Below are 26,603 nucleotides of genomic sequence, written 5' to 3' on the forward strand. Positions count from 1 at the left end.
AAGTAGGTGACACCTTTATTTTATTTTACTTTTCGTGCGAGCGAGGCAGACGTGTTTATTGACGGTCCCTGGGAGTTACGTCACACGCTTGGAGCCGCTTTGATGGGAGGAGGGGGAGGGAGAGAAAGGGAGTAGAGGAGATACCGGCATTGGACGTGAAAAGCCATCCAGCCGCTGAACGGGTGAGACGCAACAAGAAAATAGAAAATAGCAAGAATAGTAAGTAGGAATCACCTCGGTTCAGGGTTGGAACAATAAGGGCAGGACTGAAAATAACTGTTGGATATACCCCGAATTTAAGCGGCTGGTTAGCCTGTTATCACTTTGCAATTAAATAGGAATTAAGAGTGGGTTTTGGTGAAAGTTATAACTAACCAGCAAGCCGTTCACTCTGGATTTTGAGAGTCGACAGGCTGGTAATATTTCAGTCGGACCGGTGACAAGCTGTGGTTTGGACTCACCTGCGAGGACTCTATATATACTCCGCCAACTCAAGACCTCCAGACCGGGAAGACCGGGGGGTTCATAAAAACACAACCGAGCCTCTAGTATCTTCACACGGAAGAGGAGGAGGAGGAGGAGGAGGAGGAGGAGAGGGAGGAGAGGGAGAGTTTGGCAGGCACAAAGAGCGGAGAGCATCCAGAGAGAGGGGAGGAAGGAGGACGGGACGGAGAGAGCGCGCTGAGGACAACAACGGGGACCCAACGCAGAGAGCATCCCTCTTTAACATCTCATCCGCACAGGAAACACTCTGCCCGCACAAGCATCATCTGAAAACCCGGTAAGAGCTTTGATGTTTATAGCCTGGATATATTTCTCTGTTTTTGTTCTGGTGTGTGTGCGTGCGCGCGCGCGTGTTTGTATGTGTATGTGTACATTGAGGGGGGGGGGGGATCGGACAAAGAGCCGGGGAGCCCCATAACATCCCTGTGTATGGTGTAACCTACAGCTGGCTAAACAAAGAAACCGCTCTAATGCAATGATTTACCCCCAGTCACGGTGTTTCCTCTTTATTTGTAGGGATCCTGAACGCTGCTTATCCACGAAAAGGTAACGAATGCTTACAGATATTTTCGATATATATTTATTTAATTGGGAAGGGGGAAAGTCCCATTATTGCTTTTTGATTGGCTAATTAACATTTGCATAATTGTTTTACCAGAAGCTACTGGAGCCCTTTGTCATCAGGCTAGACAATAAATACTCAAAACTACCACGCATATCATTTGTATGTACATTTAAATCATTTAGGCAAACATTTTCGAGCCTAAGAGCAAATTCAAATAAGAAAGTTGATTCAGAATATATATTGGGTGTTTTTTTTATTCTTTTTTTTTATTTTTTATCTTACAACTACAAATATGCTAACAATATAATAATGTGACAAATTATATATTATAAACAAACCCCTCAGGGAAAACTACAAATTGTATTGTTATATATGTTTTAAAGTCTCCAACATGTATAATTAAAAATTCATTATTACATACCTCAGACATACCAAGAGTCAACATTTTTAATGAAAGGCAAAATATTTTTAGGATTATTAGTGTGACTATTATTGTGACCCAAAGACTCATCCAGCATCGGTTGCTCCTCTCCAGGGTTACCTGCTCCTGATCTGTTTGCCCCTGAGCTCCTGCAATACCCAGCCCTCATATCAACTCCGTCCTGATGAAGGAGGCCGACGCCATCAAGCTGTTCGTGGGGCAGATTCCTCGGAATCTGGAAGAGAAGGACCTCAAGCCCATCTTTGAGCAGTTTGGCAAGATCTATGAGCTAACTGTGATTAAGGACAAATACACCGGCATGCACAAAGGTAGGTCTTGCCATTATAACACAGCCTAAACATAGAAAGACAAAAAAGATCGAGAGTCAGATAGATATTAGATAGATAGACGTGTGACAGTGAGGCAGATATATGGGTGGATTTTTCTGCGCTGAGTCACATGTAACCATGGAAACTGTCACATCTCCTCTCGTCTCCATCTCCTGTTAGCGCGGCAACGTGAAATCATGAAGACAGGGGAAACCGAGTCGGTTACTACACGTACACTGTGAATCTAAAACATGCTTGTGCATGAGTATGCTTGTGCCAAAATGTACTAAGAACAGCACTAAATAAAGATGTCATATAGTGTATGTTAAATAGAGCTGGGAGACCTCCAATTGTGTTAATGATTAGGAGGCTTTAAATAATGGCCCCCTTTAACAATAGTCGGTAATAAATGGTAGCAGTCACACACACACTCACAATGACCTGGGGTCCTGTGTGTTATGAACCAGATTAGGCTGTGTGCTCCAATCAGTGTAATGGGCCTGTAAGCCTCGGTGACACAGGGGAAAGAATCTGTTGTTTTGAGAATCCCCATGGCAACAGTAAGCCCCTCTTAAAAGCAATGAGATGGACCATAAGATGCATGCGTGTATATACGTGGGGTGTGTGTGTGTGTGTCATTATGTTGAGTCACGCTCAGTTCTTCCGATGTATGTGCACTCACGTGTGAATGTTTCCATCCTAATCGTCAAATCTTCTCTTCTTTACTCTGAATCTACATTCGTCTGTCTGAGATGTCACCGGGATGCTAACCTGCTGCTAATCTTGTTGTCTTAGTGCTGGTGACAGGTGTAGTAAACAGCTCTGGCCAGCCAGCTCTGCTACCTACCCCTCCCTCACACACACAGACACAGGTACAGCACATAGGAAAACAGAGGGAGTGTATTTGGAGTGATCGTGAGGCATGCGTAGTGGTTGGTTAAGGGCAGGAACCTGACTGTGCCCGGCCTGTAAGGCCTTGTTAGCCCCACACACACACGTCTGTGGTGCTGTCATGTGTGCTGACTCGTGCCGTGCCGTTCTGCAATGTGCCGTGCCGTGGAGTGTCCTTCTCTGCTCTAGAGTGCATCATCATGGTGTTGTCAAGTTTAATTACAGTGCATGAATATATATATATTTATATATATTTTTTAATCATCTCGCAGTTAGCCTCCAGATCAATCAGAGTAGGTGACATATACCGAGGGAAGGTATCAGAAAAAGAGACATTTAAATGATTTAAATGGTGTGGCTGTGTGTGTTTTGGTAGGGGGTGATACAGAGACAGAGATAGAGAATGACAGACATTAGAGCTACTCACTGACCTTTTCTACCTTCACTCCTTTACCTTCTTCTCTCTCTCTGTCTGACAGGATGTGCGTTTCTGACGTACTGTGCGAGAGAGTCGGCACTGAAAGCCCAGAGCGCTCTACACGAGCAGAAAACGCTACCGGGGGTGAGTGCACATCACATCACATCACAAACAGACACACACACACACACACACACACACACACACACACACACACACACACACACACACACACACACACACACACACACACACACACACACACACATATCCCCAAACGGTACACACTTCACACTTATGCAACAATAAACACAAGCTTGCACATACACTCATATCAAAAGAACCCCTCCCCCCACCTACATGCACAGGCGCTACCTTGTAAACACACACACGCATGCACGCACACACACACACACACACACACACACACACACACACACACACATGAGTGGCCTCAGATCAGTGTGTGTCTGTTGTCTGTTCCGTCCGAGGTTCAGCTCCCATTAGTAACACTGTGACATAACTCAGCAGCCAGCAGGCGTCTTGCTGGGAAGGACAAACACTCCCTCTCACCGGAGACACGTAGGGTACTCTGTGAGCATAATCATCTCCATTTCTCTATCTCTCTATGTCTCTCCATCTCTCTGTCGGCCTCCCCGTTAGCCTCCGGTGATAGCTCCCGCCTAGAGAGTGTGTGTAATTAATGTGGCCATTCCCCTTTGTCTCGTCCCCAGTCTCCCTCAGTCTCTCTTGTTGAGGGATCGTGTGCTGCGGCTGGGCAAAGGGGTAGGACACTGTTCATTATGGATGGGCCACTGTGCGAGATCTGTGTCTGTCTCGTAGGCTGTACCTCTCTGTCGCTCCCTCTCTCTCTCTTTTTTTCTCTCCCTGACCTGGTTTCCGCTGCAGTTAAAAACGGATTTTACAGTGGCTGTTTTGGAACGTTTTGCATTTTCTACCCTCATTTTTACACCGCAAAGTAGTGTGCACTGCAACCCAGCCAAGAGAGAAGGGTTTTAAAGCATGGGGCGTTTTGTAGAGATGACATTTTCCCAGCCTTATCTAAACTCTGATTTGCAGCAGTTATAACAGAAAAGTGAATGTACCGTCACCGTCACCGTCGCTGAGCTGTTCTCTATCTTATTGTTGCTCAGCCACTAATCGGAATTTCAGTTCCTGCACCTTCTCTGCAGGCTGGGGTGTTGATAAGATCTCTTTGAGAAAATGGTCGGAGGAGAGCCTGAAGAAAAGGATTCTGGGGGAGGGGAAATGTTCTGACACAAAACACAAGTCCCTGCATTCATACATAGATATTGTAATCATGTATGCTTTTCCATGCAGCTGGGAAATGTCACTGCATTTGTTCATACACACTCACACGTACGAACGCCGCACGTTATAATGACATTAATCCAATTAGGGCCCGCTAAGGAGTCTGACCTCTCTGTGGAAATCACCTCTCGGCTGTCTGCTGTGTCTCGTTCCTCCCTCTCGTGCTGCCCTTTGTCCTTTGACTCATGACTCATTCCTCTAACCCTCTCCAGTGGGTTTTACTATTATCCCTTCCTGTTGATGACATCAATAACCGGCTTGTCACAGGAGCAGCTAGCTGCAGTGAACTTCTAGATACATTCTAATGAAGAATCTGGACACACAAAGGAAACATTTGCAGAGAAGATTCTCATTAGCGGTACAGATTTACTAGAGAGTCGGCAAAGAAACAACCTGAAGCACCACAACGCTGAGGAAGACACGCTGAATTGTGGGTGTGGCTGTCGTGTGCTGGGTTTACGATAAGCCTTCACTGGCAATGAGCAGCATGACTGTTTCCGCATGTGGCCTTCCTCAATTTGGAGTCTCTTGCCTCCCCCTTGAGGTGTATATGGAACCGGTATTCTGCCTAGTTTGAGCAAAAAGTCTTACTGAAGACGTTATTACAGCATGTTTATATGAGTTCAGTGAATTGGTAAAATAAATAGTAAAGTAAATAGAAGCTATATGTACACAGTTTTTCCTTCCCCACACTTTCCTTTATTCAAACCATCACAAATATTTCTGACGCATTCCCACAAACAACCCCCTCCGCTATGTTGAATATTGCTTGAGTTTCTAAAAAGATAAATCAAAATCTTATTCCCCCAAATAAGTCCAAGGCATTATTTTGGTGGCTTTAGCTTAAAGGCCTCCCCTCCCTGTATCCTCTCTCAGGTTTAGCTCTGCTATCACTTTCCACTACCTGTCTATACCCTTCCTCTGTCCTGTGTGTCATCCTCCCCCTCCCTGACTATTGCCTTCTTTGACAGGATTCAGGAATGACTTCAGACGATTTCTCTCTCCTTTTCACACATCCCTCCCATTGTCCAATTCTTTTATTTCCCCAGGAATTGCTTTCTCATCTCTTCCTTATTCTTCCTTTTATTTTTCAATCCATGTTTTCCATTTATCCCCCCCCCCCCTAAATCCCCTCTGTCCTCTGTTCAACTCCTCCTCTCACGTCCCCCAGTTTCTCTGCACCAGTAGAATATTACAGAATGTTCTCTTCACCACCCAAAACCCTTTCATCGCTCGCTCCTTCCCCTCTCTAAAATCTCTTCATGGTATCCCTCTTTCATCCCCGCTTTTCCCTTCCTGCTGTCTTATACTCATTTTTCCCCCCCTCACTGCACGCTCACGCTTCCTCCTTGGATTCTCATTTCACAGTCATTTATGGTAACCCTTCTTCTACGTCCTCCTCTCAACGTCAGTTTCTCTCTCTCTCCCCCCCCCCCATACTCTCACAGTTACTCTACCCCTCGTCTCATTTCCCCTCCTCTTGATTAGTTGACCCTTTTGACCGTTTCACACCCCCACGTCTCCTCCCCTCCCCCCCCCCTTCTCCCCTTCTTCCCCGGCTCCACTTGTTAAGCTGCATGATTAGTTTCTCACAAACTCATTTTCATAGTCAGATCCTGGGCTCACCGTGGGGGCGAGGTTGTAGTCTTGAATCTTGGGATTGCTCCTAATTGCGGATACTGGTGGAACGTCAGGCACCTCATACAACTTTAATGGAGCTGTATCTTCACACACCCATACAGATGTGTTTCTCCAACGTCATGGCCAAGCAATTAAAAGTTTGGTGACAAGTCTATGCTACATGGTTGCTCTTGCTGCTTCTGTCTGTCACTCACTGATGGGATTTAACGCTGATTTAACGGTTCCATCCAGCCAGTAGAGGAATGAAAGCAACGAGACAAACACAGAGAGAGTTGCAGAGAAACTATCTCTCAAATGTCCCCCGCTAGCTTCAGCAGGGGCAGTCGGCTGTCAGAATCTAAAATGAGGAAAAGGATAGAGGGATTGTGAGAGAGAGAGAAAGAGATGAACAGATGGCCTTATCAGAGAGTCCTGCGCCTTGTGTTTAATTTGGACACAGAAAGGGAATGAGAAGCACAGAGGGAGCATGAGATGGAGAGATGGAGAGAGTTACATTATGTTAGTCACAGTGGCAGAAATTTAACAGTGGAACCGCTAGCAAGTCCCACTGTAGCACACAGATGTTTTGGTGTATTAGATGTGGTACAGAGATTTCCCCTGGGATGCATCCACACGAAGGAGCTCATGTTTAGCTGTCGCATATCAGTGCTAATTTGCACTTGAAAATTGAATTTCACATTCATTGAATAATGAGGAAAATATTTAGCAAATGTTTGTTTTTACCTTGTTGATGACTAATATTGCTAAATGCGTGAACAGGACAGGACAAATTAGCAAGTAAACAGCCATTAAGCAGCTGTGTCCATGTGTTTAATATTTATATATTTTTTTTATCACATCTACATACATGATATTGATTTACATTGGACACATAATATATGTTGTACCATGTGTTATTGCCTTGTTAGTAGAGAGGGTTGGTGGCAGTAGGCAGACAGCCTGTGTCCAAGGTCAGAGGTCAGGGCTCAGCCTCTCGTCAACAGATTCAGTGTGGCTGGTTACAGAGCTGTAAAATAACGTGGGGACAGGGGGAGGGTGAAGTGAACGTTTGTATAAAGAATCTCCCTTTTTATCTTGTCTTTGATATTTGTCATGCTATTGGAATACTCATTATTACAGCATAATTCGTTTGACATGCTGTTTTTGTAACGACTTAACAGAAGTAAACTTCACATCTATAGCTCATATTTAGTCCATATTTTAGTAAAAGGGAACAGCTATATTTTGTCCTGCTGAAAACACAACATTTAAAGTAATCATTCATACAAAACCCATCCTTGCTTTATCATAATCTCCATCCTTCCCCACTCTCTCTAAGGCCATCCTTCACTCCCGGGCTGTTCAGATTTTAACCTCACATCTCCCTCCCCCTCTCTATCTGTCGCTCTATCTCTCCCAATCCTACTGCTGCTGTATTTCCTCCCTTATCTTCTCCTTTTGTTCTCTGTCGTTGATATCTCTCTCTCCATTTAATCTGCACTCTCTCCTCTCTGCCTTTATCGCTCTCTTTATCTTTGTTCTACTTCAAACACAAGGGTTCGTACATACACACATGTAGGTACGCGACGACACACACACAAACACACTCGCACGCATCTGTTTGGTCACGCTGGCATCCGCCGATCTCAGTGTAGGTGAAATTAAAGTGTGATAAGCAGCTTACCAGGTGTGTGTTGTCATGCTTCACTGCTCTCCAGGCAGCACTTTGCTCCCTGTTCTTTGATTAGAGCCAAACTGAAGCTTACACCCACACACACACATAGACACAAACTTATACACACATTGTGCTTCCCATGACACACTTGATGCCTAATGAATTATTAAAAAGGCAGAAGAAGAACCACAGGACAAGTAGTTAACAATATCTGATATAGCAGAAGATCGATACACGTATGAAAAAATAATACAAGTTTTTATTAGTGATATTGATTAAATGTATACGGTATGACAGCTTTCCTTAGCCCATAAATTGGAATATTTCCAGGGTTACAGCTGGATCATGCAAACATAACAGGAGCTGGGTTTTTTTATTGAGCGTGGACTGAAGTGAGAGAGAAAGTGAATTTTTTATTTATGTCCCAGGGCTGAAAACGTATTTATTTTCGTCCACATTATCGACTCAACCGGGTTCCTCCAAGGTGCAGCAGCTCCGTAGCGATGCCCGTGCTACTGCTTTACAGTAAGCTTTATATCACTTAATTCTAAAAAAGGAAAGCCCAATATATGTTGAAACAGGAATTTTTGGTTCACAATTCAAAAGTGCTGGTCCCTTCAGTACGTTCGTAGTGTTAAGAGAATGACTGGGAAGTTAGAAACACTCTCTTCATGAGTCCATCTTCCTGTCCTTGTAGTTGATGATTATCAGATCCACTCAGGACGTGTACTGTGTGCATGTTGTGTATGTTCTGTGTGTTTTTCCATGTGGAATCTAAGATGCCTGGCAGCCAGCCTCCCTATAGGGCAAAGCTATGATGAGCAATTATCCACTAGGGCGACTTTGTAGGCTAATTTAGCATATTTATGTGGTCAGCAGCACTGTTTACTATTCCCCTTCACTGCTTACTGCTGCACTTTCAATTCAGAACAGACCCGAGCTCCCACTCTCTCTCTCTCTCTCTATCTCTTTCATTTCCTCTCGTCTCTTCCCTCTCTGCCATCCCTCTGCCTCTATCTCTCCCCGCCTGATGGGGTTTGTGATGTGTATCTCTCCCCCCTCCCTCAAGCTGTTTCTCTATTTTTATCCTCACTGTGTGTGGGATGGGGAGGGAGTAGAGGGACAGGTGTAGAAAAAAAGTGTGATTGTGTGTGTGTGTGTGTGTGTGTTTGTGTGTGTGAAAGAAGGAAAGAGAAAGAGGAGGAGCCAGAGAGAGTGATACAGAGAAGAGGGGTGTTGGTGTGGGTTGTGTACAGCTAAATCCAAGCGGGGTTTAGCTTGTTTGTTTTAAACTAAAATCTTAACTCTGTATGTGTGCGCTTTTATGTGCATGTGCATTTGTGCATGCAACATGGACAGAAAGAGTGCCTGCCTCATATTTCCCCTCAAAATTGAGGCACAATCTAATCATTGCCTCATAAAAGTCTGACCCTGGAGAGCACCTGCCCCTCTAAGACCTCACAAACACACACACACACACAACACACACACACACACACACACACACACACGCACACACACACACACACACACACACACACACACACACACACACACACACACACACACACACACACACACACACACACACATACAATCTACAATCACAAACACAGAGGCTCATTTGTATCTTGGCCAGTTCAATCATGTTTGTGCGGACACATAATTACCAGGTTACGTGACTGTTCACTGCCAATTCTGTGTCTCTTAGATGCTGAGCCCTAAAGTAACCCAAAGTTGAGTTGAGGCCATATCACACACCATCTGTTTTGTAAATCCAGCCAGCTACAGAAATCTGCAGGGCCTAGCTTCCACGTTCACAGATTGAAAAGAACTGTTTAGTTGCAATTATCTTTCATCATTATTGCATCTGATGCTGGACGTGCTGCTTTGTTCTCGCAACCTAAAGCTGGCTTCAAATCTGGAGTGAAGTTCTGCATGGGCAGCTTTAATGTGCCCATTTAAATCCTTGATTCACACATGGTTTAACCCAAGATGCACACTTATGGGAATGCTCATATTTAAATTTGACATTAAATATAGATGTTCCACATTGAATGATTTAAATAGTTTAAATTGACTGATTAATGAAAGTACATGGCGGGATGCCTTTCATTTATGTATTTGGGTTTTTCAGGGATTATCAAGGATGAAAACAAGTGCCAGAAAGTAGAGTGTGCCAAAAAATCACTTAAATGTAGCAAGCCTAACAGATGCCCAGATCTTGAGCAGGGCTTTGATCATTGAGCGGTGTCACTGACTTCCAGTGCCAGATCATATAGCAAGCATCACTCATTTTTTTACATCAGTTACAGTAACGTTCATCCTTTTATTTCCTTTCACAAGCATCAGCTTATTAGGCTGCTTTTGTGCATTTGCATTTATGTACTGAACTGCCTCTGGACTTTAAATAAAGCAGAAAAATAAATCCTCTCCCATCATAAAAAGTCAAGGATGATGTATATACTGCCCATATTAGACTGTTTGACTAAACCCTGCATCCAGACACCTCTCAACATGTAATATTTATATGTCTGCACTAAGCTGGATGTATGGAGCAGGGCCAATACAGTGGGGGTGAATGAGTGTGTGTGAATTCGTCTGAATGAAAAAGGAGGGTTAAGAGTGGTGGAGGAGGGCCATGAAGAGGTTTGGCATGAATAGGGATGTATAGACAGGGAGGGGGTAGGGTGAGACAGGGGAGGAGCAGAGGAGGTCGGGTTAGAGAGAAGGAGGAAACAAGACAAAAGTTTGCCATAATGAGCATGGAGGAAGGGGCAGGCGGGTTGTGTGGAGAAGAAAAGGGGTTCTCTGGGTGGTGGAGGAGTGGGAGGGAGTCAGGGCGCACTTCTGTCAATTTAAACAGAGACATCTGTCAGAGGGGGCCACTGGTCTGTGTGTGTGTGTGTGTGCGTATATATTGTGTGTGCTTTATATATGTGTGTGTGTGATTAGGCTTGAAAAGGGGATGACGGGACTTAAGTTGCACCTGGAGTGTGACCTCTGCTCTGGGGTCTCCTCTCTAACCACACTTAAAACCTGCTGTCTTAATAATGGCCTTTTCACACTGAACACAGGCCAAAGACGGAGCTTTGTAGACCAAATTACACTATTGTATATCACCACACTTCACAGTGCGCAGCCCAACAACAGAAGATGGGAGGATAAGACAACTGGGTTTGTCGTCTTTGGTTTGTAAATGAGCGGGTTAGGCCTTGTTTTAATGACGCACACATAAAATGATTTATGTTTAAGATTTTCGGATAACAACCTAAGGTTTTGTTCAGCTCATTTAATTTTAGCACATTTTAGTTTTGAATGTAATATTGTGGATACTTCTTTGCTTTCTGTGTATTTTTCATTACAATGTAAGGTGTATAGGTGAGTTTGATAAAAAAATAAACTAAATTTATAATAATAAAAAAAATTAAGTATAACTTCCCATTGATAAGCTAGACATTACATTTTAAGTACATACACCCATAGGCTTTCAATATGATTACTCAACAAAAAATCTTAATCTTAATAGAAAATATCAAGAGGACAAGGAAAAGATGCAAATCATAGAGAGTCAGTGGAACACAGCAGCAGGAGAGACAAGCTAAGCGTTGCTTGGATAGATTCAGGCGCTAGAGTGATCTTAAGAGACTTAAGAGACTTTCTTGGAACTGATCAGCCAAATATCTCTCATGTAAGTAAAGAGAGTTTTAGAAATTGTATGTATTCCTTATGAGTTAGACTCCAATGACATAGAAGCAAGTAGTTTAAAAAAAATAATTACAGAAATAATTTTTACTCATGGTGTGCACAAAATCAGATGGTCAAATATTAGGCTATTTCCCCTTTTGATTAAGCCTTTAAAAGAATAAACAAGTAATTAGCATATTTTACTATAATTTTATTTAACTATCTGGGCATCCAGAAATGTGTCACTGGAGCTGTATTGAATGTAATCTCAGTGAATATGACACTTTTGCAATCATACATTTGTATGGATTTGAGCAGCCTTTTGAATTTACCAGCTCATTTCCCAAAGGACTTACACTCCCTAAAATAGAAAGAAGGTCCAAGTGCATAGGTCTAACAGTTATCCGCTATAGTGCTGGTGGATTATGTTGGACTAAGTCCAAAGGATCAAATTTCAGTGAGTGCTCCACTGCTGCATTCAGAATGTTGTCATTGGGGTTTGACAAAAAACAGCATAATATTATAGGGATCAACATGGTGGTTAGTTCTGCTCTATGCATGGTTTGATACCATTACTATGGAGAGTGATGAAGGCAAAAAGAGAGGGAGAGACGGAGGCGAATATATTGGTAATCCATGCTCCAGTAGAGAGGGTGATGAAAGGGTTAACAGACAGATAAAGCATTGAGTGGAAGAGAAGGAGGGCAGGCTTCTCAGGTGTGAAGAATGGAATGAGATAGACAGAGGATGGAGGGATGAGAGCAGGGGGATGGGCTGCTCAGGAGCTTGTATTATGGTTGCAGGCCCCCGTTGCCAGGCAACAGCGCTGAGCGAGATGCCAGGTTGCTAGGTAACCTGGGGGATGCAAAGCCTAACGTGGTGTGATAGAGAGAGGAGAGAGAGGTGGGGTGGAGCTGTGCTGCTGGGCTGCTCCACCTTCCCGCTCAATTTGCTCTGTTTCTCACATCCCAGTGTTTTCATCCAGCTGTGAATGAGAGTCGAAAACTAAGTGTCATCGGGGAGTCAGGGTGTTGCATGCTGCAATATCCTGCCAGCTTTGTTGAAATATAAACACACTGAAACACACAGATGATGCATGCACTGGAGCTGATGGATGAATCACTGATAATGGGATTCTTTTACTTTGGTATTTGGTGATCATGATATGTAGTTTCTTTCTGTCTTTTACAGGATTACAGTATAAAATATTGAGTTCAGGGCTGCAAGTAATGATTATTTTCACAATCGAGTTCCCAGAGCACAACATGGCAACTTACATTTTTTTGGTTTGTCCAACCTACAGCCCAAAGCCCAATAATATGTATTTAACTGAAATCATCTCTTTTGGGAATTTTTTGTGTGCAAATTTGTCCTTGAAAACGCGTCTTAAATGATGACTTGATAGTCAAAATACTTGGTTAATTAGATGACACTGCATAAGGGTTCAGTATACTGATGATAATGAGTTTGTAGGCCTGCAAGGCATGTTACAGCAATGATGGAGAAAAAAACGAGAGAGTCAGAGCAAAACGAGAGGAGGAAGTGAATGAGAGTAGGCGAGAGGGGGAAAAAAGGGAACGGATGGAAAAAGATAAAAAAAAAGTAGTGATGCCCATGTCATCAGAAAGGGAATGGAGGGATTACGGAGTTGGGAGCGGAAAGAGGGGAATCGAGGATGGGGGAAGAGAAAGAGGGAGAAATAATGCTTGATCGTGGAGAAGGGATAAAAATAGTTTTCTTTTCTTGTGCACTCTAAAAAATGGACATCTGAAATTGTGTGGATGGAGTGTTCCAGAGGGAGATTGAAGGGGGAAGGGTGTGTGTGTGCATGTGTGAGGACGATAGATAGGAAGAGTGTATGTGTGTCTGTGCACACTCACACACACACACACACTCACACACCATTGTCTGTTATCAATTTTAGATTTTTTGTTTGCGGTGACATTTGGAACGGACCCAATTTACCGTAATGATAACATTGGTTCAACACTACTTTGTTCCCTGTTCCAAATAGTGCATGTACACACACACACACACACACACACACACACACACACACACACACACACACACACACACACACACACATTTACATATCCACACTACCTCCTACCCTCATGATGTGGTGCAATGGTTTGTTCCACTGATTTTGCCTATGTGGGGGAGGGGGTAGAATACGATTGGATAATCCAAGGATTTAATATCCCCTAATCCTGGCATAATCCTCTCTGCGTTACTGCAGGGAGCAAGATTAACTGTATGTTTGTAGGATGTTTGTTTCTGTGTGCGCAAAAGGGCGGGTGCTCTGGGTGTGGGGAAAAGTCTAGTGTATACAGTGTGTGCCTGTGTGTGCATATGTGAGTGTATACCATGTGTGTGTATTTGTTTTGGCACCACAGCATGCAAATGGGGCTGTGTTTTGCATGCAGGGTTCGGTCATGAGTGTGTCAGTGGACGTGCCTCCACTGAGTGCGAGTGGTCATGCGAGCTCACACACGATCATATATCATATATCATATATCTCACCCTCATGCATCGCTGCTGCTGCTGCTGCTGCTCACATACGAATTCCCTTTCCTCAGAGATAGAGAAAGGGGCTTCTTAGTATTCAGCAGGACGGATCAAAACCTCGCTACAGTATGAAGCCAGCTCCTTGTACGTGCGCACGCTTTGCAGATGGTTACCGTTAATTAAGTCTTAATTGGAACGTGAGTAATTAGAGGATCATTTTACTTGAAAGGGGCGTGTGGCTGTTCATGTGTGTTGGAGTAGAGGAAGAGAAAAGAGTGGAGTACAGTGTGACTTACCAGCAGGGACTGTACTTTATTTGCATTTTTCTCTGAGGCTCAAAGGAATTTTAATCACTCTTACTACAATATAGATTCAGTCCCCTCACCTTTTCCCTCTCCCTCTCCTGCCCAGAGCCAAATCACACTTACTGCTTCCATCTGGATACTGCCCACATCTCTACATTATTATCATAAATCTTCGGTCCTGTTCATTTCCTTGTTCTCATACGCTTTTACTCGGTGCTCCTTTCTCCCTTGTTATATAAAATAAAAAAACGGGTTGGGGGAAAGATGTTGAGGATGATAGTATGAAGCCAGTAAAGCACTCTCCAGCACACATTCTTTGTTTACCCCAAGAGCACAGCAGTCACCCTTGGCAACCAGCATCCTTGTTTACCTACCCAGTGTGCCGTCATATGATTGCCATGACAACTAGCTGGTTGCCATGCCAATTTTCCGATGCCATTGTGTTATCTTTGTGTCGGCAGTATGCACCTCTCATCTGCTGTTACTGCTTTTTCTCTCCATCTCCATCCGTCTTTCTCAACGCATCATATGAACTTAATATTATGTGGTTACATGAAATCATCAAAAGGTCATTGCAGTTACATACACGCACTATTCACTTACTCAGGAACAGATTGGTAAGCCCTGATTGATAAACTGTAATGGGGAATCATTAGGTTGTTCTGTTCAGTCTGTTTCACAATCACAAAGATGAGCTTGAATAGGGCTAATGAAGGAAGCAATGGGAGAGGTGATGGATGGATGTAAGGATAGAGAAAGGGTTAGTGGACACAAATCTTGCTACGATCAGCCTGCTCTACAACACAGGCCGGAATCAATGAACAAGACGGGACTGATCGATGAGTTGATAGTGCAAGATGGATGGCAGCGTGGATGGATAGCAATAGTACCAGGACTGGAATATGATGGATGGATGGAGAGATGGATGGAAGGATGGATGGACAGTTTGACTCCAAGGTCACTGGAAACTGTGAGGGTGTGTGAATCTGTCACTTAATGTTTATGCCAATAGTTCGATCAATAAATCAAAAATATTGGTAATTGTTTTTCCTTCCCATTACATCTGTGTGTATTTGTGTTTATGTGAACGTGTGCACAGATGTGTTTGCATCTGTGTGGGTTTGTTGTCTCTGACTGGGTGTGATGGCTATGCCTTAGATCAATAGCTTTGTGGTGACAGCTAAGAGCTGATTAATCAAACGTATGGATCTGTCTCTCTCTGCTCTGCCCTCTCCTCAATTACCAGCTTCATTACATTGCCTTAACACCCCACTGGGACCTCTCTCCATTCTTCCTCCTCATCCCCCCTCCCTTTCCCTTCCTTCTCCACCCTCCTCCTCCTCTCTGTCCCTACCCGTCCCTTTTTCTCATCCTCTGTTCTTCCCCTCTGAGTTTTTCTCCTCCCTGTCATAGATGCAAAATTCATCTGATTCAACCGCTATTGCTACAAATCACTGTTTGAGTGGCAGTGAGGCGAGGCAATGATTAGAACATTCTACACTTTGTTGCGGCTGAGTGAGGAGTTTTAAATCTGAGCCTGTCTGATAAATATGTCAGCTCCAAAATGTGCGATGGTTGTTTTGATTTAGTTTTGCAACATTTCAAAGCTTGGATCGGAAAATAGGAGTGTCTACCCCCACAAACATGCTGTTTTCTTCCTCTCTTTTTGTCTGAATCGATGTCATTCCCTTCTTAAAACCACTCCTTGTCTGAATCCATCATTTCTCTTCCTTTCTCCATTCCTTGTGGTTCTTCTTTCTTTTCATCCTCATCATTCTGCAGCCCTTCTCCTCCCCCACCGCATCCCTCTGGCATTAACACTCTGTCTCATTGCCTCAGTGCTATGACTAAGCACTGTGTGTGTGTGTATGTGTGCATTTCTGTGTGTGATAAACCCTGTGTGCCTGTCGATAGTATATGCATGGGAGGTCCATGCAGAACATGTGTATGCTTGTATGCATGCATTAGCACTCAAGGCGATGGAGCTCTGTAGTCGTGACAATTTTTGGACTGAGGAAGTCACGACTGAATCACGCCCCGCTCCTCCCTCCTCCCCCCTCTTTCTCTTTCCATTCTTTTTGAATCATCCTCTGAGGGGCAGCTTTGCTTTCATCCTCCCACTCTCCATCTCTCTGTCTCACTCCTCATGTAATGCTTCTTTTTTCTTTTTCCGTCTTTTTTCTTTCACTCCTTGGGTTCCCTTTTGGCCTCCACCTGCCCTTTCAGTCGGTCAGAGTCTGTCGGGGTCCCCCAGGCCTGACTCTCGATCCCAAACCTTTTATTTTTAGCTGACTGCGCCTGTTCGCTTCACACACTTGTCATCTCATCTCTCTCCCCCCTCTTCTCTCTATCTCAATCTACTCTTGTCCCTCATCTAATCCGTAGTTCTTCTGTAATCCAGATCAGCTTCCCTGCATTCTTAATCTCGTCACTTCTCAATCCCTCCTCCATTCTGTGTCGGTGTGTGTGTGTGTATGTGAGAGAGAGAGAGAGAAATCAGAGATTTTAAGGTTGTCCCAGCAGCCTGAGAGTTCGGACACACCTGCCACCTGCTAAACTTGATTTATCAGTGACTAAAAAACACACACACACACACACACACACACACACACACACACACACACACACACACACACACACTGTCAGTGCTCTTATTAACTTTTGGCTTGAAAGCCTCTGTAACAAAATAAACATTACTACTTCCTGTGCTAGATGTCACTGTTTTATTGTTTTAGAACTGTTAAGTGGAGTCCATCCTAAAGAAATGCCCTGAGATAAGACAAATGGAGAGAGGCTTGTTTATGTTGACCATCTGTGTTGATGTTCCTTCTTGTTTGTTCTGCAGATGAATCGGCCAATCCAGGTGAAACCAGCTGACAGCGAGGGCAGAGGAGGTGAGACAAGGGCCTAAACATAGTAACACAAACACACAGACACACCTACACAAGCCTTTCTGTGTGTCTGAGAGAATGCTAGGTGTCAAGCTGGATCAGATATTGATGGAAAGTAGTCAAAGGGGTTGCCAAGTACATACGCATTTACACATAGACACACATTCAAATCACATTATTTCCACTCCCATCTCTCCATTACACATCTCCGTAGTCAATACTGCTCCCTGGTGGACAAAAGCGGTAGCTTCCATTTATAGTAACACAACGTCTATTGTTTGATCAACATAGGTGTGACCAGTTTAAGTGAAATTAAGTTGATTCTTATCATTTCCTTTTCTTTCTTCAATATTGTTGGTCTCTCAGAGGACAGGAAGTTGTTTGTAGGCATGCTGGGAAAGCAGCAGAGCGATGAGGACGTCAGAAGACTGTTTGAGCCCTTCGGCAGCATAGACGAGTGTACTGTGTTGAGAGGACCTGACGGCACTAGCAAAGGTAAAACACATGCAGAACTCATGCTTGTATAATGCAATTTTATGTATTCTGTGTGCTCTAACTAACTCTGTTTTGTTACAGGGTGCGCTTTTGTAAAATACCAAGGACACGCTGAAGCCCAGGCTGCCATCAACAGCTTGCATGGAAGCCGCACAATGCCCGTAAGTTGCATGCTTCAGATTACAAATGATTAAAAACACACACACAAGGCAAACACACACATGGTCTTCCAAAGACATGTGCACGAGTCACAGGGGACAGTTTGAATTTTCTGTAGGTAATAATGTAAGTCATGTAATCATCTGTCTTCTTTGGTGCTGTCCTGGGTATCATCAACATGCTGGGATAGGCCTCGGCCCTATATGAATTGTCCCAGTCCAGTCCCATTAACACATAAAGTGGATAACATGTAACATAACTTGTAATTGCAGTTGAAACACACTCCATCTCCATCCTTCGCTTCACAGGGAGCGTCGTCCAGTCTGGTGGTGAAGTTCGCCGACACAGAGAAGGAGCGGGGGCTGAGGAGGATGCAGCAGGTGGCCTCCCAGCTCGGCATCTTCAGCCCCATGACCCTCAACTTCCCCGCCTACAATGCCTACACGCAGGCGGTCAACGCACAGGCAAGCAGTGCACGGACGCACAAATACTCTGTACACCACACGCACATATACGCACTAAGTTTGTAAGAGGAGTGCTGTGCTTATGAAAGGATGTAATAAGTTTGAAGAGGCTATCAGTGGTCTAATTGGGGCTAATGTTATTACCCAGACAACAGAACATACGTCATCTGGCATTAGCTTTCCCGCAACACACAACCATTAACCCACTGACTCGGGACATAATGGCCTTGTAATTAGATCTCTATTCATCTGTTCCTCCATCACTCCCTCTCCCTGCCCCTTCCTCTCTTTTTTTTCCTTCTCTTTGTTTCTCCCTCTCTCTTTTTCCCATATCCATTTAACTGTCTCTGTCTTCTTTCTCTCTCACTTGTTCCCCCCTTTCTCCTTCCCTCCCCCTCCTTTTCTCCATCCCCTTCCTCTCTCTCTCTCTCTGTTTCCATCCCTGTCTACAGCTTGTCCAACAGCAGGCCCTGGTTGCCCAGTCAGCGTACTTGTCTCCTGTGGCAACAGTTGCCGCCGTACAGATGCAGCAGATGGCGGCGCTCAATGCCAACGGAATCATTGCCACACCCATTACATCCATCACGCCGTCCTCGGGTAGGCCCACACACACACGCACACGCACACACACACACACACACGCACACACACACACACACGCCACGCATCCTCAACGAGTATATAGTCAGACACATGCACAGGAGCTGTATTGTGTAGAATACAGTGGTTTGTAGATGTAGTTATCAGCTGTAAATTACATCACAACACTTGAAAGTGTTTTTTGAAGGTCAGCAGTCTTTAACCTTGGATGCTTTGCTTCATCAAAATAAAATAAAAAGTTTACAGCACTTAGTTATCAATGGGCTTCCCATTATTTTGCATAGGTAAGATAAATGCACACATAAATTAGGATTTTTAAGATGTAGACTAACGGGTTGCATCAAATAGTAGGTATAGTTAGTGAGTGGCAATGACGGACTCATTTTCCGGACTGTGATCTCCATCTGTAGGTACAAACACTCCACCAACTATCGCAGCAACCCCTGTGCCATCTCTCCCTCCGCCATTAGGAGTGAACGGTTACAGCAGTCTGCCAGCCCCCACCAATGGACAACAAGCAACAGAAGCACTATACACCAACGGCGTTCACCCATATCAAGGTATTTTGTTCGTTTGGAAGTCTTTTTAAAGCTGGTCGTGGTCACTCAAAGAAAAAAGTACGTAACACATAAATAAATAAATAAATACAGAAAGAAAGAGGTGAGAGAAGTGTATTACTCTCTCTATTATTGCATTATTATTTTAGTAAAAATCTTTATTTTTCTAGCTTTATGGATTCCAAGATTTCCTGTATCCATCTGTTGTGTGTAGAATGGGAGGCATGTTTCCATTTAATAAGAATGCCCAAAAATATTGTTAATGCAATGACATGCTTTGTTGTGGAGGGTATATTCAGTGGGAGACCAAACAGGATCGTTAGAGGGTTAGGGTCATAGGCATATTGAGGGCCGGACCAAGTGTTTTACATATATAGCACCAAATATTAAGGTATTTAAATAAAATCTAAGAAGCATTAAGACTTAAAGAGTATTGAAACTGAGACCCAAACTAAGGGAAATCTAGGATTTATTATCACATTGTTTTTCTTGTTTTCATTCTCACTGTTTTTCTATTTTCTGGCTCTCCAGCTCAGAGTCCAGCGGCCCTGGACCCCCTTCAGCAGGCGTATGCAGGCATGCAACACTACACAGGTTGGTGTAAGTGTACAGACAGGTGAACGAAAAGCTTTTTGAATGTCCCACTGTGGGTTGGGATGGTATATCGTTAAACATATGAACATTCCCAATGTAAATACACATATATTGCTTTGAAAATCACTTCAGGTTCAGTAAAGAGACATGTTATTTACAAGTGTCAATTTCGTGACATGTCTGATCCAAATTCAATTGTGCAGCTCATGCAGTAGGTTGAATCAGAACACATGTAAATAGGGAACATGGAAGGCCAGGTGGCTGCTTTGAGTTTGACCGCCATCGTCTCAAGGTTGGAAGTGTTTCAAGGGCAATTGGTTGAATTAATTTTGTTTTGATTTATCCGATTTCAGTGACACACATTAATGGCTGGTAAATGCAATAAAGCTAATGATACCTTTACACCATCCGAATACACGATTCATACTTATGGAGTCAATGGGGACTGTAATGTGTGCGTACTTGACTCAGACCAACAATGTCATTGTTGTTGTGTCTTGCTCCCTTCAAGTGTTACATTTAATAGTTTTCACCTTCAGCAGGAGACGTTTCAGCTCATACGAAATGATTCTATTGGACACTGCTATGTTGCCACCTGTTGTTTTTACCCAATCAGATTATGTTGCTGTCTCTCCCAATAGCGGCGTATCCTGCTGCTTACGGATTGGTCGGGCAGCCGTTCCCCCAGCAGCCAACACTGGTTGCCCAGCAACACCAACAGCCCCAGCAACAGCAGCAGAGAGAAGGTGATGTGACATCCTTTCTGTCTGGGGCCACACCCCTGTCTTCAATGATCTTAGTAAAAGTTGTTTATCACAAGGTTTTCACAGAGATAATTTATCACACATGCCTAATGTGTGTGTGTGTGTGTGTGTGTGTGTGTGTGTGTGTGTGTGTGTGTGTGTGTGTGTGTGTTTCAGGTCCAGAGGGCTGTAACATCTTCATCTACCACCTGCCTCAGGAGTTCAGTGACTCTGAGATGCTGCAGATGTTCCTGCCCTTTGGCAATGTCATCTCGGCTAAGGTGTTTGTTGATCGCGCCACCAACCAGAGCAAATGCTTCGGTGAGACACACAGACGGGGAGAAAGAGGGAGGGAAAGGGGAGAGAGGAAAAAGGAAAGGGCAAGTGTAAAACACTGGGTGACTTTGTGGAGCATAAGATACTGTGTCTGTTTCAATTGTATGTCTTAGTTAAGTTTACATAAAAGGCATGATGTGGAAGAGATCAAAAACTTTTCATTTTCTCTCTCTTCCAGGATTTGTGAGTTTTGACAACCCAGCCAGTGCTCAGGCCGCCATTCAGGCCATGAATGGCTTCCAGATCGGCATGAAAAGACTCAAAGTGCAGCTGAAAAGGCCCAAAGATGCCAACCGCCCATACTGAGTGACAACTGAGAGGAGGAAGAAGACAAAAAGAGAGGTGAGGTGGTGGTGAGGAGGTGATGAGTGACACAACATGAAGTGAGGTGTTGTATGTTGGGGGAGCCAGAGTGTGAAATTAGGTCTGAGAGAAATAAAACCTGGAGAAGGTAACGTTAGCTTTGACACTGCAATGCTAATTGATGGTACAAAGTTAAAAAAAAAAAAGAAAGAGCTTAACATGACATAACAGTGAATATACATTGGGTTACTCATATGAAAACAACTCAGGAAAAGTGAAAATACTAAAATATTGTTTTCCTTTTTATTTTCTTTCACAATCTTATTTATTTTCTTTCCTGCTGTTTTGGTCTTTTCCTGAAACGGCAACTTACCTCACCCAAGATCCTCCCGTCCAATCATAATTCACGAGGACCCCATCGCTATGGCAATGGTTGCCTAGTGACCGATAAAGCCCTGACCCCCCCTTCCTCTCGCATTGTTGTAAGTTGATTGGTTGGCCTGTGTTTGGGTTGCTGTGGCGATTGATTGCCTGTGTTGGTTGCCCTTGGCAATTTTTGTTCTGTCACCTCGAGCAACCAGCCATGCGTTGACCTGCATGTCCTGTTGCTGTAGTGACCACAGACTGTGTTTGGTGCATTGTGACTTTATTTTGTATTGACCTGTGCACATACTGATCAATAACTGTCAATAGCCAGGGCTGAACTCAGAATCAATTGATTTAATTGGATATTTGATACACTTATTCATCGTATAGTAATCTGATAAATTCTACAGCAACGCTTGTTATTTCTTTGCAGCTTTGTTTTTGATCAGTTTCTGTAGTGTTCTGTTTGGTGTCATTATTATTTGAACAAATTGTTTTGGTAACGTGTCTGTTTTACACTGTTAGTGTGTAATGCAGTAGTGCATAATCCTTGTTGTACTGGTGTCTGCAAAGACAGGTTTTCAATAGTGGACTGGTGGGGAAATGTAGAACAGCATTACAGTTTACTGCCAAGTATGAAATTATTTTAATGGAAAAAGTAACATGCTAGAATGATATTATGCAACATACAGCAATGACAGAACATGTTGGACAAGAAGCCATGAAATGATTATGCAGTACTGAACATAGAAGTTTAAATATGGCAACAAACTGGTCCAAATGGGCCATTCAGGTTAGGATGGAAGGAATGGAAATATGAGTTTTATGACAAAAGCACACAATTTTTTGGGCGAGCATGCATTTTGTTGAGCTGTACTCTGATAGGCTGAGTTTTATATTCCTGGATTCTGATTTGTTACACTGTTTGATGTGGCACTTTAGTCTTTTGCTCCTTTGTTTCCCTCTTTTGGTCTCTTTTACATCTTCTATCGGTGCATTTGTGGTGTGTCCTTCCTCTCCCCTTCACTACTCCCCACCTCCTTCTCTTCTGATCTGCTTTTCTCCTCCTTCTTGTCCCGCCTTTTCTCTGTAAAATTCTATCTTCGCTTCTCCTCTTCCCAACCTCCTGTCTTTATCCTTCTAGCTCGTGTTTTGAGGTAAAGGGTATGTGGTTGTTACGGTGGAAAAACAAGTGCCTCTTGCTTATTGGAGAACAGTCCACAACTATAGGAATTCTGGGAGAAGTACTAAAAAAAGAGAATTGAAGATATATTTAGGTAAATTCAATCCTCCACAAACCCCAACCTAAACCAAAGAGGAGAAAATGTGTAGCTGCTGTCAGACCAGTGTGTGGACGCACTGTCAGATGGCAGCACACATTATAAATAAAGGATTCTGTTTCTATTTCTAGACAAACTTTTACATAACAAATCTGGGTGGAAAACCTACCGCTATGTCCCTACATCCGTCAGATGCAAATTATCACCCAGAATTTCTATACTGCAAATGCCAGAGAGTGATGCATGACGGTAGTAGTGTTTGCTTGCCGTGATCAAAAGGCACATGAGTGCAGCACATGCTCATAAGGTCGCACACATAAACACATATGGAGCTTTTACAAACATGCGCACACATGCTTACCCCCGGACAGACACTCCCAATCACACAAGGACACGGAATAATGTTTTTTTTTCACTGTATTGAGTTGCATGATCCAGACACTGTGTGTGTATGTGTTAAAGCACCATGATTTATTGCTGTTGAAAAGACAAAGCTTTACAACTGTGAATGATGCCTTCTTGTTTTAACTCACGATGATGAAACCCAAACAAAGACAAGCTAGGAGCATCCGTAGGTGCAGTTTGCAGCCAGACGTATGAAAGCAGTTCAAGTTGTGCCTCTGAGAGTTTTGTTTGATTGGAGGAGCATGTTTGACAAGATGTAAAGATCAGACAGAAACATGGAACTCCAGCTTATTTTTTTATTCTGCTCTCTAACATATTCTTCCTCTTCTCTGTCCCTCTCTCCTTGTTTCTGTATCACTCCCTCTATCCCCCAACTCTCCCTCCCCCTCACAGGTGACCTTTCAGAGTCCAGCCGAGGTGGAATCCCAGGGTTCATAGCGCTTTCAGATTGTCTGCTACCTTTGAGCGTCCGGGGAGAACAGCCACACACACACTGACACACACTCACATGAATACACATGCGCTCGCAACACTGAACCTCGTAAACGGTACAAGGCTGATATACAAATGTACATAAAGTGCACAAACACACACACACGCCTGCAGACACTTACAAAACACACACGGTTCACACCAGTCAGTAATCTTACCCATACAACCAGGAGTTCGGTTTGACCACGGTCTGTGTGGAGTTTGCCAACAGGGTGTTTAGTACAGTTAAGACAACTCAGACTGAGCATGTATGGAAGATACTGATAAAAAAAATGCTGATATATCACTTCAATAGACTTTAACATGTCTATACCATGTCTATTCCATGACAAATATAAAGGGGCCGATGTTTCATAATAAAAAAAAGAAAGAAAATACAAAAAAGATGACTAAATGAGTAGGTTAGAGAGAGACTTTGGAGAAAATCCTAATGACCTGTAAATAATTTAGTTTACAAAGAGCAGCATTTAAAAAACAAGAAAAAATGCAAAAAGAATACTACTTTAGATAAACACTGAAAAGGACACAGCGACATTATTATTATTATTATTATTATTATTATTATTATTATTACTATTACCACTAGTAACATCTTCATCCTCAAAGGGATATTACATTCCAAATTGTAAAATGGGAAATCACTAACCTATTTTAAATTTCTACTTAGATTTTAGGTGAAACTTGGGGGAGGGGGGGGATTGCACTTTTATTCGGGAGGTTTTAATATTTGAGCTATTTTTTATTTATTTACTAATTTATCAATTATTTTGTTTATTGGGAGAAGGGGTTTGAGTGGGTTGCAATATTTTGATTTTAGAATTTTCTAGAGAAAAACCTTTTGAGGGCCTGTTTCTGTCAGACTCTTGCAATCGAGTAATTATAATGTATGTATTAATTATTACAGCAATTATATTTATTTCTAATTTATTGAATCCTGTTTTTGATCCACTCTCTTTTTAAGTTAAAATAAAAAGTATCATACTAAAATGTCCTAATGTGATTTTTGTTAAGTGTGTATGTGTTTGTATGTGTGAAGAGACTGATAGAAAATATTTGAATTATTAATTTACACAAACTTTTCCAATGACTCAATACAAAAATGCCACAGAAATGAGAGTGCACATCCTTCTTCTGACCAGAAGGGGGCGTTAGTAGAAAGCACGTTACCAGAGAATGAGGGACGACGGTGTTTACAGCCAAATAAGTGTGCCAAGCTTGCTATCTCCTCTAAACGTTTATGGGAGTAGCCTATTTATTTATCAGCAGAATGAAATACTGGATTAATTTTATCTGTGTGATTATGCTTCCAGTACTTGGGGATTTAACAACTTTTTTCGTTTGATAAGCTGATCACAGTTGAAATTACCAAAAGAGAAAGAACATGTGCAAGTACTCAAACCAAATTCTGAGAAGTGTTAAGATTATTAATGAGCTTGATGGCCACATAATATCACATGTCTGCCCTGTGGTTTACAAACTTTGTAAATTGCTCAACTCTATGAACACACAGTTAAAGAATGAAAACATATAGGCCTATTGTCCAAGTGCAGATGTAATTGTATTGTCAAGAACAAGTACAGAGTTACATATACAATAACAATAGTGATTGAGGTTAGCAACAGACAAAAGCTTTGACAGTCAGACTCCATCAATGTGATGAGCCTTTGTATTTAAAAATGAATTCCAAAATACTTTTCTTTAACTTGATGAATATGTTTTAATGAGGCGGTTATGTGGCAGTTGCAAGTAACCGACTTTAATGACAAACTGGTTATAATTGACAACAGTTGGTTAATGTTTTTAATTCTTGACTCCTTGGCTCCGTGAGTCATTCAAAATCTGTCATGACCCGATGGTGAATTACAACCCAGACTTTGACAATCAATGATAAAGCCTATAGGTCACAAAGTTTGCCTCTCACCTTCACATGAGGGCTATCTCAACTCACTGACCTTGTCCAAGTGAACCCGTTGCATCGTGTAAACTGTCACTATCTGGGCTGAGCTCATTTACAGGCTCTAGGTCAGTCAGACCTTGAAAGTCATTCGGTTCAGCGGGTCAACATGAAACCCCTCACAAGCTTTTTTTATAGTTCATGGTGGGTCACAAGGATAACACGATAGACTTACTCCACTGTGGCTGAAAGAAGGGCCACTGCAATGCAAACATTACACTGCCCTGCAAAAGGCAAACATTTGGTATTGCTTTTGTTTGTTTGTTCAAAAAGTTCAAAAGTCACTGTTTTTTCAAGATTTAGTACATATTGTTTGAATGATAACATGTTTATTTACTCACCAAAATCTGTTCTCCAGGGAGGAGATCATTTGAGGTGATGTCATTGTGTCATCACAAATGTAGGTGTTGGCCAGTGGCTCGGAAGGGCAGATCAATACCTGAAGAAATATAACAGAAATAAACATGATTCTGCAAAAGACAAAAGGTTGAAAAATGGCCCCAAATAAATAATTACATTGCTATGCTATGGAAACAATATGAATTATAAACAGGCAGTAAAACATGTTCTGCATTCAGCTAATGTGGCTATATTAGGATGATATATTAGGATGATTCTGAGTAAATGAGTGCAACAGTAGATTATGGAAGAGTTGCAAAACAAGGAGGTCAAAGGTCACCTCCAGTAAAGCTGGGCCAAACGCTGT

General features: G+C 42.8%; 1 protein-coding gene across 1 annotated transcript; it reads left to right on the plus strand.

The window, feature by feature from the left end:
* The first annotated feature begins 1,640 nt into the window (after nt 1–1,640).
* Nucleotides 1,641–24,625, plus strand: celf3b (cugbp, Elav-like family member 3b). The gene is made up of 13 exons (XM_054621781.1): nt 1,641–1,819; nt 3,190–3,272; nt 17,104–17,152; nt 17,516–17,644; nt 17,726–17,805; nt 18,112–18,297; nt 18,720–18,864; nt 19,278–19,427; nt 19,956–20,018; nt 20,660–20,764; nt 20,939–21,082; nt 21,276–21,439; nt 23,845–24,625. The coding sequence occupies exons 1-12, from the start codon at nt 1,675–1,677 to the stop codon at nt 21,401–21,403; spliced, it is 1,407 nt and encodes a 468-aa protein (XP_054477756.1). The 5' UTR covers nt 1,641–1,674; the 3' UTR covers nt 21,404–21,439; nt 23,845–24,625.
* Nucleotides 24,626–26,603: the final 1,978 nt, after the last annotated feature.

Source organism: Anoplopoma fimbria, chromosome 20, assembly GCF_027596085.1.
Source record: "Anoplopoma fimbria isolate UVic2021 breed Golden Eagle Sablefish chromosome 20, Afim_UVic_2022, whole genome shotgun sequence".
Classification (NCBI taxonomy): Eukaryota; Metazoa; Chordata; class Actinopteri; order Perciformes; family Anoplopomatidae; genus Anoplopoma; species Anoplopoma fimbria.